Source organism: Triticum urartu, chromosome 5A (genome assembly GCF_056163025.1).
Source record: "Triticum urartu cultivar PI428250 chromosome 5A, HENAU_Tu73, whole genome shotgun sequence".
In the NCBI taxonomy this organism is placed as follows: Eukaryota; Viridiplantae; Streptophyta; class Magnoliopsida; order Poales; family Poaceae; genus Triticum; species Triticum urartu.
In genome coordinates, this window is record NC_141877.1 from 644,016,555 (window position 1) to 644,030,349 (window position 13,795).

The 13,795-nt window shown below is 44.5% G+C and overlaps 2 protein-coding genes across 2 annotated transcripts; one reads left to right on the forward strand and one right to left on the reverse strand.

The window, feature by feature from the left end:
* The first annotated feature begins 4,900 nt into the window (after positions 1-4,900).
* On the forward strand, positions 4,901-5,611 carry LOC147973709 (uncharacterized). Its single transcript, XM_087524766.1, has one exon. It carries the CDS (start codon positions 4,901-4,903, stop codon positions 5,609-5,611), a length of 711 nt encoding a protein of 236 aa, XP_087380892.1.
* A 2,386-nt stretch (positions 5,612-7,997) lies between these two features.
* Positions 7,998-9,321, reverse strand: LOC125528185 (glutathione S-transferase F10). The gene is made up of 2 exons (XM_048692691.2): positions 9,104-9,321; positions 7,998-9,002 (listed from the first exon to the last, which is right to left on the reverse strand). Exons 1-2 carry the CDS (start codon positions 9,300-9,302, stop codon positions 8,236-8,238), a joined length of 966 nt encoding a protein of 321 aa, XP_048548648.2. The 5' UTR covers positions 9,303-9,321; the 3' UTR covers positions 7,998-8,235.
* Between the last annotated feature and the right edge of the window lie 4,474 nt (positions 9,322-13,795).

Genomic DNA, 13,795 nt, shown 5'->3' on the forward strand with positions numbered 1-13,795 from the left:
TTTATGTTCATGATGTTCATATCCTACTCATGCTAGTGTCCAATGTTACTTATGCATAATGCATGGTCATGATCGTTGTTGCTCTCTAGCTGGCCGCTTCTCAATCTTAATTGCTAGCCTTCGCCTGTACTAAGTGGGAATTCTGCTTGTACATCAAAAACCTTGAACCCAAAGTTATTCCAGATGAGTCCACCATACCTACCTATATGCAGTACGTATTACCTTGCCGTCCTAAGTAAATTTGCATGTGCCACCTCTAAAAAACTTCTAAAAATTATCCGTTTTGTGTGCCTGGATCATTCATGGAACGACAGAAGGTGGTCGATATCTTCCGTGCTAAGCGGGTTATTCTCAGGTCGAGTGTTTATTCACTTGCCATCGCACGAGAAAATGGGCGGTAATAGGGATTCCCAGTCCCAAACTGCAAAATACAAAAAGGTTTCATCTCTTAAATAATCAAACAAAAACTCACAATGGAGTCAAAATCTTTACTTTTATTGCTTGGGAACCGTCACTAGCGTGCTTAGCATGGAATATGTTGATAACTGATGGTCGTGAAGTGAATAAGAAGGGTGCATGTCTCAAAATATCATTTATCTCTGTTTTAAAAACTGAGCTCTGGCACCTCTACAAATCACTGCTTCCCTCTGCGAAGGGACTTTCTATTTACTTTTATGTTGTGTCATCACCTTCTAAAAACAAGCGCCAGAAACTGAGTAGAGCACATCTGTCATGATTTATGCATTATGTATAGCTAATGTTGGGTGCATCATGACTGGATCTTTTCTACCATGAATTACAATGTTTACTCACTGCTTGAACTTTGGAGGTGCTCTGCATTTATGTTTTGCGGTCTCAGAAAGGGCTAGTGAGATACCACTATTGTCATATTATATCATGGTTGTTTTGACAACGTGTTGCCATTTGAGATATCTTATTATCGCTCGCTAGCTGATTATGTCATTGATATGAGTCATTATAATTTTTAAGAGTTATTGTCGACATGGTTAGTTATAATGATGGTTGAAAACCTGGGTGTTGTTTAAGCTTATTTATGCAAACAAGAGCAAAAGAGTTCATAAAAGTTTATTTCACTTTCAGTTTATCAACTGAATTGCTTGAGGACCAGCAAATGTTTAAGTTTGGGGGAGTTGATACGTCTCCAACGTATCTACTTTTTCTCATGCTTTTCCTCTTGTTTTGGACTCAAATTTGCATGATTTGAAGGAAACTAACCCCGGACTGACGCTGTTTTCAGCAGAACTACCATGGTGTTGTTTTTGTGCAGAAATAAAAGTTCTCGGAATGAAACGAAACTTTGCGAGGATTTTTTATATCAATAGTAAGAATTTTTGGAGCCAAGACCCACCAGAGAGGGGCCCCTGGTTGGGCACAACCCACCAGGGCGCGCCCCCTCTCCTGCCGCGCCCAGGTGGGTTGTACCCACCTGGTGGCCCCGCCGACGACCCCCCTGATACTATAAAATCACATATTTCCAGAAAAAATTAGGGAGAAAGAATTATCGCGATCGACAAGACGGAGCCACCGCCAAGCCCTGTTCTTCCTCGGGAGGGCAGATCTGGAGTCCGTTTGGGGCTCCGGAGAGAGGGATATTCGTTCTTCGTCATCACCAACCCATCTCCATCGCCAATTCCATGATGCTCCCCATCGGGAGTGAGTAACTCCTTCGTAGGCTCGCTGGTCGGTGAGGAGTTGGATGAGATTCATCATGTAATCGAGTTAGTTTTGTTAGGGCCCGATCCCTAGTATCCACTATGTTCTTAGATTGATGTTGCTATGACTTTGCCATGCTTAATGCTTGTCACGTTGGGCCCGGGTGCCATGATTTCAGATCTGAACCGTTTATGAATTCATCATTATATCCATGTTTTAGATCCAATCTTGCAAGTTATAGTCACCTACTACGTGTTATGATCCGACAACCCCGGAGTGACAACAACCGGGCCCACTCTCGGTGATGATCGTAGTTTGAGGAGTTCATGTATTCACTATGTGTTAATGCTTTGTTCCGGTTCTCCATTAAAAGGAGGCATTAATATCCCTTAGTTTCCAATATGGACCCCGCTGCCATGGGAGGGTAGGACAAAAGATGCCATGCAAGTTCTTTTAATAAAGCACGTATGACTATTTACGGAATACATGCCTACATTATATCGATGAACTGGAGCTAGTGTCGTATCGCCCTAGGTTATAACTGTCACATGATGAATATCATCCAACAGGTCACCGATCCAATGCCTATGAATTTATCTTATATTGTTTCTGCTAAGTTACTACTGGCATCATCACTGTTACACTTGCTACAAAACTGCTATCGCTGTTACTTTTACCGTTGCTGCTGTCACTACTGCCAAAACTATCATATTACTGTGCTACTGATTACTTGCTGCAGATAATTAATCTCCAGGTATGGTTGAATTGACAACTCAGCTACTAATACCTTCAAATATTCTTTGGCTCCTCTTGTGTCGAATCTATAAATTTGGGTTGAATACTCTACCCTCGAAAACTATTGATATCCCCTATACTTGTGGGTTATCAATACGGGCTTCTCCGAAAGTCTGTATAAAACCGTATGCTTTGATCACCTTATCAAAGCGTATATTCCAACTCCGAGATGCTTGCGCTAGTCCATAGATGGATTGCTGGAGTTTGCACACTTTGTTAGCACCTTTAGGATTGAGAAAACCTTCTGGTTGCATCATATACAACTCTTCTTTAATAAATCCATTAAGGAATGCAGTTTTGACATCCATTTGCCAGATTTCATAAAATGCGGCCATTGCTAACATGATTCAAACAGACTTTAAGCATCGATATGAGTGAGAAAATCTCATCTTAGTCAACACCTTGAACTTGTCAAAAACCTTTTGCGACAATTTGAGCTTTGTAGATAGTAACACTATTACCAGCGCCTGTATTCCTCTTGAAGATCCATTTATTTTCAATGGCTCGCCGATCATCGGACAAGTAAATCAAAGTCCATACTTTGTTCTCATACATGGATCCTATCTCAGATTTCATGGCCTCAAGCCATTTATCGGAATCTGGGCTCATCATCGCTTCCTCATAGTTCGTAGGTTCGTCATATTCTAGTAACATGACTTACAGAACAGGATTACTATACCACTCTGGTGCGGAACATTCTTTGGTTAACCTACGAGGTTCAGTTGTAACTTGATCCAAAGTTTCATGATCATTATCATTAGCTTCCTCTTTACTTGGTGTAGGTATCATGGGAACGGTTTTCTGTGATGAGCTACTTTCCAATTCGAGAGAAGGTACAATTACCTCATCAAGTTCTACTTTCCTCCCATTCACTTCTTTCAAGAGAAACTCCTTCTCTAGAAAGGATCCATTCTTAGCAACAAAGATCTTGCCTTCGGATCTGTGATAGAAGGTGTACCCAACAGTTTCTTTCGGGTATCCTATGCAGACACACTTCTCCGATTTGGGTTCGAGCTTATCAGGCTGAAGCTTTTTCACATAAGCATCGCAACCCCAAACTTTAAGAAATGACAGCTTAGGTTTCTTGCTAAACCACAGTTCATACAGTGTCATCTCAACGGATTTAGACGGTGTCCTATTTAGAGTGAATGCAACTGTCTCTAATGCATAACCCCAAAACGATAGTGGTAAATCGGTAAGAGACATCATAGATCGCACCATATCTAATAAAGTACGGTTACGACGTTCGGACACACCATTATGCCGTGGTGTTCCAGGTGGCATGAGTTGTGAAACTATTCCACATTGTTTTAAATGAAGGCCAAACTCGTAACTCAAATATTCGCCTCCGCGATCAGATCATTCAAACTTTATTTTTTTGTTACGATGATTCTCCACTTTACTCTGAAATTCTTTGAACTTTTCAAATGTTTCAGACTTGTGTTTCATCAAGTAGATATACCCATATCCGCTCAAATCATCTGTGAAGGTCAGAAAATAATGATACCCTCCGCGAGCCTTAACTTATCGGACCGACACATCTTTGGTCAATAACCAATAGCGGAACTTGGATGCTCATATTGGCTCCTACATATTCTACGAAGATCTTTATCGGTCAAACCGCATAACAACATATGTTATTTCCTTTGTCATCAGTATGTTACTTACCCAAGACTCGATCGTCGGTATCATAATACCTAGTTCAATCTCGTTACCGGCAAGTCTCTTTACTCGTTCTGTAATGCATCATCCCGCAACTAACTCATTAGTCACATTGCTAGCAAGGCTTATAGTGATGTGCATTACCGAGAGGGCCCAGAGATACCTCTCCGATACTCGGAGTGACAAATCCTAATCTCGATCTATGCCAACTCAACAAACACCTTCGAAGACACCTATAGAGCATCTTTATAATCACCCATTTACGTTGTGATGTTTGATAGCACACAAGGTGTTCCTCCGGTATTCGGGAGTTGCACAATCTCATAGTCAGAGGAATATGTATAAGTCATGAAGAAAGCAATAGCAATATAACTAAACGATCATAATGCTAAGCTAACGGATGGGTCTTGTCCATCACATCATTCTCTAATGATGTGATCCCGTTCATCAAATGACAACACATGTTTATGGTTAGGAAACTTAACCATCTTTGATTAACGAGCTAGTCAAGTAGAGGCATACTAGGGACACTCTGTTTTGTCTATGTATTCACACATCTACTAAGTTTCCGGTTATTACAATTCTAGCATGAATAATAAACATTTATCATGATATAAGGAAATATAAATAACAACTTCATTATTGCCTCTAGGGCATATTTCCTTCACCCTGTCCCCTGACCGCCGCCAGGTACCATCCTCTACCATGCCCGGCAACTGTTCGCTGAATCGCCGGAGTTGAAAACAGCTGTCCCTTCTTGTTTGTAGCAATGGATTCTGATTTGGAGTACATATACAAGCAGTATGTTGAGTCATTTGACAGCTCATCGGACGAGGAGGAGTACTCCGATGAGACGGCAATGATGCAGGCGCTCCTTGAAGATGCGGAGCATGCAGAGGAGCATGTTCTCAATTTCAAGGGCTCGATCAAAGGTCATCTAGTGCTCAACCGCAATAGGGCGTGTGGGCATTTGACACTGATGGCCGACTACTTTGCCCCTGATGCACTATTCGCTGACCATTTTCGCCGGCATTTTCGGATGCGCAAGACTGTCTTCGATCGTTTGTACCATGGTGTCTGGTCCTACGATGACTACTTCATCCTGAAGAAGGACGCCGTGGGAACGATTGGCTTCTCTGGTTACCAGAAGTGCACGTCCGCACTCCGAATGCTTGCATATGGCACGGCCGCTGATTCATGGGGCGAGTACCTACAAATTTCTGAGAGCACAAGCGGAGATGCCACGGTCAGGTTTGCAACTGCCGTGGTCGAGGTATTCAGATCTCAGTACCTGAAAGAACCAACTGTGGCAGACACAGAGAAGCTCCTGTCAATATCAGAAGCAAGAAGGTGGCCAGGTTTGCTTGGATCTCTTGACTACATGCATTGGAAATGGAAGAATTGTCTGAAGGCTTTACAAGAGCAATATCAGGGTCATGTTAAGAAGCCCACCATCATTCTTGATGCAGTCTCAAAGTGATATCAATGTGCTGCAATGATCGTCGTTGTTTGCGAGGCTGGTTGAAGGAAAAGCTCCTCCTTGCCACTATAATGTCAATGGACATGAGTACAAAATGGGCTACTATCTGGTTGACAGTATCTATCCTCCATGGGGTACCTTTGTCAGCACCATCTCAAACCTAGTTGGCCAAAAAAGGATTTTTTCCAAAGACAAGAAGCAGCTAGAAAGGATGTCAAGAGGGCATTTGGAGTTCTTCACGCCCGTTTTGCAGTTGTTCGTGGACCTGCAAAACAATAGGATTCAGAGACCTTGTCGGAGGTGATGACATGTTGTGTGATTATGCAGAATATGATCATTGAGGATGAGGGTGACGATGCTGCCGCAGCTATGGAATTTGTGAACATGGGTGATCCTATCCAACTTCTGGACCAGAATCCTGCTACATTTGAGGAGTTTATTCAAATGCATAAACAAATTTGAACTACTGTTACATGCGACTATTTGAATTTTTGTGCCCTTTGCATGCGGCTACTTGATCGTGCGGACTAGAAAAAACTCAGAAGACAGGATGTATGCCTCTATGGTTGGATGGCATCCTCCCGCATCCGTATCCAAGGACTGATTCCCCCTGTCAATGGACAGATGCGAAAGGTTTTTTACGGGTTACCGTTGAAAATTACCTAAAACAAACACATATATGTAAAATGTGGGATCATGGGAAAGCCATGGCTCGTTCCACTTCCCTGCCAGAGCCCTCGGTAACAACATGTTCGTTACCCATCGACTATTGTCAGACCTAAGCTTACATCTCAGTCCAACCGATTAAGAACACCACCGACTTTTTGATATCTCCATTTTCATCGGCTTAAAATAGTTGAGGAGTACTCGTTGCAAAGATCACTCCAACTTTCTCAGGTTGCGACAAGTGGCGCATTGCATGTGTATCACATGTCGCAACCTGAGAGTTTTTTCTTTTTCATAGATTCGTTTATTCAAAACGTTTTATCTCTTAAACCGCGCGTTCAAATCTTGAACCGCTTTCAGCGTTGGATTCCTCGCGTCGAGATCTTCAAAACTAGATCCCATGTTAATAGGTTTTGACGATTTTTTTTCACAAAAAAACCAGACGGAAAAACCGAACCTGGAGCATGAGTTTTTTCCCTTTCCGAAAGAGGCACGGCCATGCCTCTCACGAAATCATTATTATGCCTCTCGCGGAAGCAAAACTGTGACTCTCGCGGAAGGAAAAAGAGAAGAGAAAACTCGTTTTTTCGTTTCTGAGGAGGCACAACCGTGACTCTCGCGAAAACACAACCGTGCCTCTCGCGGAAGCAAAACCGTGACTCTCGTGAAAGGAAAAAAAAAATTAGAAAACGTGTTTTTTCGGCTTCCGAGACGTAAGGCCGTGACTCTCACGAAAGCATAATCGTGCCTCTCGCGGAAACAAAACCGTGACTCTCGCAAAAGAAAAAAAACAGAAAACATGTTTTTTTTTCATTTCCGAGAGGCACGGCCGTGACTGTCGCTAAAGCACAACCGTGCCTCTCGCGGAAGCAAAACCGTGCCTCCCGCGAAAGGAAAAAAAACAGAAAACGCGTTTTTTTCCGTTTAGAGGCACAACTGTGACTCTCGCGAAAACAAAACCGTGCCTCTCGCGGAAGCAAAACTGTGACTCTCGCGAAAGGGGAAAAACGCGTTTTTTAGCGCAAAATTTTGTTTTCAGAAAAAAAAATTGTGATAGAAAAGCGAAGGAAGACTGGTGGAAAACCAAAACGTAAAAAAGATCCGGAAAAACCCTGTTTAAAAAGCTGAAAACACGTGCAGAAAAATAAAATAAAAAAATCCGAAGAAAGCGCCCAGAACGCGACACATGGCGAATGGCTGAGAGCGTGCCAAGTGACGCTGATCATTGCGAGGCTCCCGAAGGAGCGCTCGTTAACTTTTCTTTTAGAAAAGGAGTGCTCGTTAACTAGTTGATCTCTTGTATGCCACAACCACAATGGCCATGAGGGGGGGGGGGGGGGGGCGCAATGGGCTGTGACAAATTGCGTTTTGGGCCTCTTTTACTTGGCACATGGGCTAAATACTAGGGGATATACCAGGGGGAAAAAACCATTGATTAGCCTAGCTAGTGGGTCCTATCTATCATAAATGCGCTTAACCGAGGCAAAGCCATTGATCAATGGTTTTTGCAAAGGGATTACACAAGAAATATTGTTTTCTGCAAAAAGAAAGTAACGTAGTGTTTCGCTAACCTAGTTATCAAAGTGATGATTTCCTGCAATTTACTCGGGTAGCAGGCCGCGATCAACCCCTAGTGCATTTTCTATCTAAAATTAAAGTAATTGAATCCTTTGCATGGAAAGTGAAGTTGGACCATTTTGACGCACAACACAATCTTCAGTTTAATCAAGAAAGTGGCAAACTTTTTATTACACAGGAGACGCCATGACGATTAACAACAACGGTGGGGAAAAGAAAAGGGTACCGGTGCAAACAAAACACACATACGTGCAGGCAGGCCACAAAAGAAGCAAGTTACGACGAAGTGGACAGGCCAGCGGATCAAACACAGGAACACAGAAAGGTACTGTATGCATCAGCGCATTCTCAGGTCCATGCTCGCGCTCGATCGTCGTCGATCAGTACCGCGCGTCGCCCGTCCGGCTCTGCTGGTAGTCGCTGTGCTCGCCGGACTGGTTGCGCTGGTAGTTGCTGCCGCCGTCGCTCGCGTCGGCGTACTGGTCGCGCTGGTAGTTGTGGCTGTTGCTGCTGCCGTCCCGCGCCTCGACGGTCCGCGGCTGCTGCTGGTTCTGCGCGGCGTCGGCGCCCGCGCCGGCGCCGGCGCCGATGGACGTGGGAGGGCGCTGCAGGCTCTTGACGTAGGCCCAGGCCTCCCGCTGCGAGACCTTGTCCCACCAGCGGCTGACGTTCTTGCGGCGCTGGAACATGCGGCGGGAGCGCGGGTCGGCGGCGAGGCGGTCGGCGTTGGGCAGGTGCGACAGGTCGGCGATGGTGAACTTGTCGCCGGCCAGGTACTCCGCCTCCTCCAGGCGCTGCTCGTATATGTCCAGCAGCTTCTCCAGCTCCCTCTGGCTCTTCTCGAACAGCTTCCGCATCTCCTCCTCCTTGGCCGCCCCCGCCGCCGTCACGCGCTTCGCCGACGCGTTCACCACGGCCCCGGTGCCATTACTGCCATCGCCGTCGCCGTTGTTGAGCTTCTGCGGCATGGCGGGCGGCAGGAAGGCGAGGCTGTAGACCATCTGGGCGCTGGGCTCGTCGAAGCTCTGCGCCTCGGTCTGCAGCCACTGCTCGATGGACGCGCGCTCCAGCGCCCCCGTGCCGATCAGGTCCGGGTTGCCCTGCATGGCGTACTTGTGCGAGATGTGCCGCAGGATGCCCCTCGACTCTGCATGCAGCACAGATGGTTACCATCATCAGAAACCATGGTGAATGAACCATGCACCTACCACCATTGCCGGCCGCCGCTTAGAGCTTATTAGAGCTTACCGGAGAGGGTGAGGCTGCCGTCCTCGAAGGTGAGCGCCTCGCCGAGGGGCTGGAGCTTGAGGTACTGGGGCATGCGCTTGGGGCCGCGGTAGGCGTCGACGCGGATCAGCTGGAACTCCACGTCCTTCTCGAACAGGCACATGAGAACGCGCGCCACCTCCGCCGACATCGGCGACCCGAACACCTTCACGCTCGCCATTGCAGCTGCACCGCACTCAACCGGACCGGAATGTGAAGCGAAAGCTTGAGACCAAATTGGAAAGCCGCAAATGTATGAGCGATGCCTGGTTTGCATTGCTGATTTGATGTAGTGTCCTTATATAGTTGCCAAAGCCAAGGGAACAAAATGCTTTGCTTGTCCAAGGGTAAACCTAAATAAAGCCTGGAAAATCAAAGTGAAAAAAGAGGTAAAGAGCAAAGGGGGTCGGGTGGGTGGGCGCCAAAGGGAAAGGGGAGAGTTATCTGTGTCACAAGATTGTCTGGTGTGTGTGGCACCGCCATGGCACGGCAGCATGGATGCATGATTATACCCGCAAGCAAAATGAGTGTGGGCATTGAGCAAGATCTTGAGATATATCATAAGAGATAAAATGTAAAAGCAGAGAAAACAGAGGCCTGTTTTTGTTGTGAAATTTACTTTGGCTCATAGGCGTAGATGCACCCGTTGTCTAAATACACATTTTATCTACACCTATAAGCCAGAACACCACTCTCGACTATGAGCAGATGAAAATATCACCGTACCACGTGCATGTAAGATCAGAATCTCGTGACATGACACATACAAAACCCCGTTAAGCAAGCAAGAGACAAAAGCAAAGGACCAGTACCAATATTCATTAAGAGGAAAAGAAAAGAAAAAGGACTGCCAATAAAACTTATAGCGTCCCTGCTCATACACTGTGGAAAGAGATGTATTGCCTATTTTTACTAATAAAAAAACCTAATTCATACAAGGACTCAAAAAAAATGCTCTAAAACCTTCGGGAATAGTCATCTGCGGGAAACTCATTTCTAACGGATCCACTACCTAGCGGAGTGGCTATACATCCCCATACATTTGAGTTATATTTGAATCTTCTTTTTTTTTTGTTATTTGACAGCATATGTATGTTGTGGACACTTGGCGGCACGGTTTCTTTGGTGCTTTCTCCGTGAGGCTCCGGGCCCGACTGACATCCCCAGACATGGTCGGGTTACTTCAAACCTGGGCCAACTAGACCGGGACAAGGAGACACCTCTTCTGGCTTGCATTCGTCGTTTTAGCATGGACCCTGCCGACGACGCGCAACAAGATGGTTATTGAACATGTTATTTTATTAGCCGCTCCTCTGACTCTATCTTCAAATTCCTTGCATTATTGCACCACTGGCACTCATTATCTAGACAAAGGAATCATGATTGGCTGGGCCGCATGATGGACGGCATGACTGATACCGTGCGCTGAATTGACTCGTCACAGAGCTCCTGAGCTTCCGGACACTTGTTGGTCTTTCCCCCCTTTTTCTTTTATGTTTTTTGGCATGTTTGTGCCGATGCCCCAGGAATATGATGTCTGCATATATGAAGTCAAAACATCCAAATTTTTTTTAAGTATATAACCAAAATTTTGAGATACATAATACCTGCCATCGTTGAGTGTGAAGTTGGCTTGGCCAACCTTGAAGCGGAGTTTTGCAAACCCACACTGTTGGAGGAGATAACAGCTCCTGTATATATACATGACGCTGGTTTACCATGTAAACCGTGCCGGGTTATAATAAACACCGTGTTACTCCATAAGATGATGTTAACAACAAGGATCAAACCGGACAAATAGTCTCCGGATTGACGTGAACTGTGTTCCGTCAATGGATTGGTTGAAAAACTTTGTCGGTTTAAAAAGAACGCAATAAAAAAGAAAAAAGTATCTTGCAAAGAAAAGTGCGAAGCAAAAGCAATGCGAAAACAGTTTGCAAAAAGGTTTATTTGAGCTGATTAAATGGCGTTACCATGGCCGAACACGACCAAGCTCCCGTTAGGTGTAACTATGGTTCTAGTCGGCCAGGTCCCCAAATGAAACCGTGACATTTATGCCGACCAAGTGGCATGGCGATGGTTCGGGTTCGACCAAGCCCCCAAGTGATTCTGTGGCCTTAGGCCGATCAAGAGGCATGAGTGGTTCAGACGTGACCAAGTCCCCAAGTGATCTGGTGGCTCTCGCCTATCAAGAGGTATGGTATTGGTTCGGACACGACCAATCCTCCAAGTGATATGACACGATGCTTTTAGCAAAGCGAACTCAAGGGGTAAACCGGAAGCCGCTTTAGAACAACTCCGTGTAACCACACATGATGTAAAAGAACAGATACCCCGATTTAGCTGAGGTTCCGGTTTATTACAGTTAATCATAATATATACATCGTTGTAATATGTACATAAGTAGAACTAATGGCTCAGGTATAATAAGGCCGAAGATGAGGCAGAGGTCGACGGCGGCGGCGGAGCTCCGAGGCTGGCAACGCGAGGAAGACGAAGAAGGCACGAAGGGAGAAAAGAAATGACCCTTCGGTCCTATTTATAAGGCGAAAGAACATGTGTCAGGCGCGACAATTAAGGGGCCACGAAATGGGGCTGTCGCCTCGATTTCCGCAGATCTATTAAACAAAGAAGCATAATGGATAGCTTCGTTATGACAGGTGACGTCACTCCGGTTTACAGCAATCAGAGAAGATGATATCATGGAGGTTTACCAATTTATGAGAAGATGTTGAAGATGAAGCTTTTGTTAAAGGATTGACATGAACCCGTTCAAATCAATCTGGGGCCTAATGTTGGGGATATTACTACTGGGCGTAAACCGGCCTGTCTGGGCCGGGTTAGCTTCGTCAGTAGTTAAGTATGTTAAAGCCCAAGAAGGCAGATGAGTGCTCAAGACCCATGGTCGGTTCAAGGCCTGTAGCCGTAAACCGGCCTTAGTAGTTAACTTGTATTGTAAGTTAGGAATAAGTAGAGACCAAACCCGACACATCTATGAGCCGGTATTGGGACTCTGTAAGCCGACGGGAGTCACCCGTGTATATAAGGGGACGACCCGGCGGCGGTTCAAGGACAACAGACAACAACTCGAGACATAGGCAAAGCTTGTTTGCTCCCTAGTCATCGAAACCCCATCAATTCCATCACAACTAGACGTAGGCTTTTACCTTCACCGAAGGGGCCGAACTAGTATAAACTCTCTTGCGTCCCTGTGTCCGCTTTAACCCCTTCAAGCTAACCCGTCGCGATGGCTCCACGACTAAGTCCTTTCTCTAGGACATCTGCCGTGACAAAACCACGACAGACATGATAGTTGCTTTATTTATAAAGCGGAGCAAAAGCCTGTTTCAAGAATGTTGTGAACACCACCCACGTTCTCTCTCTCTCTCTCTCTCACACACACACACACGCACACACACACACACGCACACACGCACACACACACACACCATTGCATCGCCAAACCTTTACTAACGTGAACATAATCTTTGAAACAAGTTCATTTGTGTTTCAAAAAATCAAAAATATTTTTCTCTAGGTAGGTTTCAACTATTTTATTCATGAATGTTCCATTATTTCAGTGACATTTTTAGGAAAGTAATATCTTTTTTCGTGCGTTATTAGCATGTTATTATGTCAACAAGGATCTTACACTAGTTATTATGTATAATTAGCATGAAAATCAAAGTCAAACAACATGAATTTTAAAAGGAGGTATAATTAGCATGTTATTATGTCAAATCATAGTCAAACAACATGAAAATGTATAACTAGCATGGTATTATGTTACTCCTACTAAAGATCTTACTCTTGTTTTCCGTGCGTAATTTTTTTGAAAGGAGGTCCATTTGGATTATAAAATGCATGTGTTTTTAACTCTTAAACTAAGACAAAAGGAACAAAAAATCAAATTTTTCTTTGCTATATTCCTTTGAACCAAAGGTTTGAATGATGCCACTGTAGAAAAAAAAACTCTATTTCTATGTGTTTTCTACACTTTTCCTTTGAACCACAGGAGGCCTTGATTTACTAGTATTCCCAGATATTCCATTGGAAGAGTTTGCGCATACTACATGATTAGTCATCCAAACAGCATCCAATTATAGTCACCCATAAGTGTTGTAAATATTTTTGGTCATTGGCCGGACGGTATTCCAAATAGGGTCAATACGTTATGGGTGAAAGTGTATGGCTTATTATGATTGCTTTTTCTATGTAGAAATGATTTGATTTCTAATAGCATAAACTCTTCTCCTTTGCAAGTTATTTTCAGTTATACGCACTCGCTTCGTATGTGGTCTACGCTACACCGAACAGAGTAACAGCCGCTATTCAAAGCGGTGTGTAGGCGATTGGAGTAGGTCGCCACGGAGTTATTACCCAACATGAGAGGCAGCATAATCTCTGGATCGGTCTACCACCTTCTTCGACATAGGTATATGTCGGTCCTATATGACTCTATTGTTGCCCATATGTTGGTTTCTTCCCAGACTTTTAGTGTCATGTTAGTTATGCAGAGATCGGGGGTAACTCATCAGGTTTTATATCCGCTTGATACTATATTTAAAGTTAATAAAAGCATTTTTTTATCAAAAAAAACAAGTAAAAATGTTTCTATATGCACAATTTGAGATTTCTTGCGCTCATTGGGTCACTGTCATCATGCAACATCAA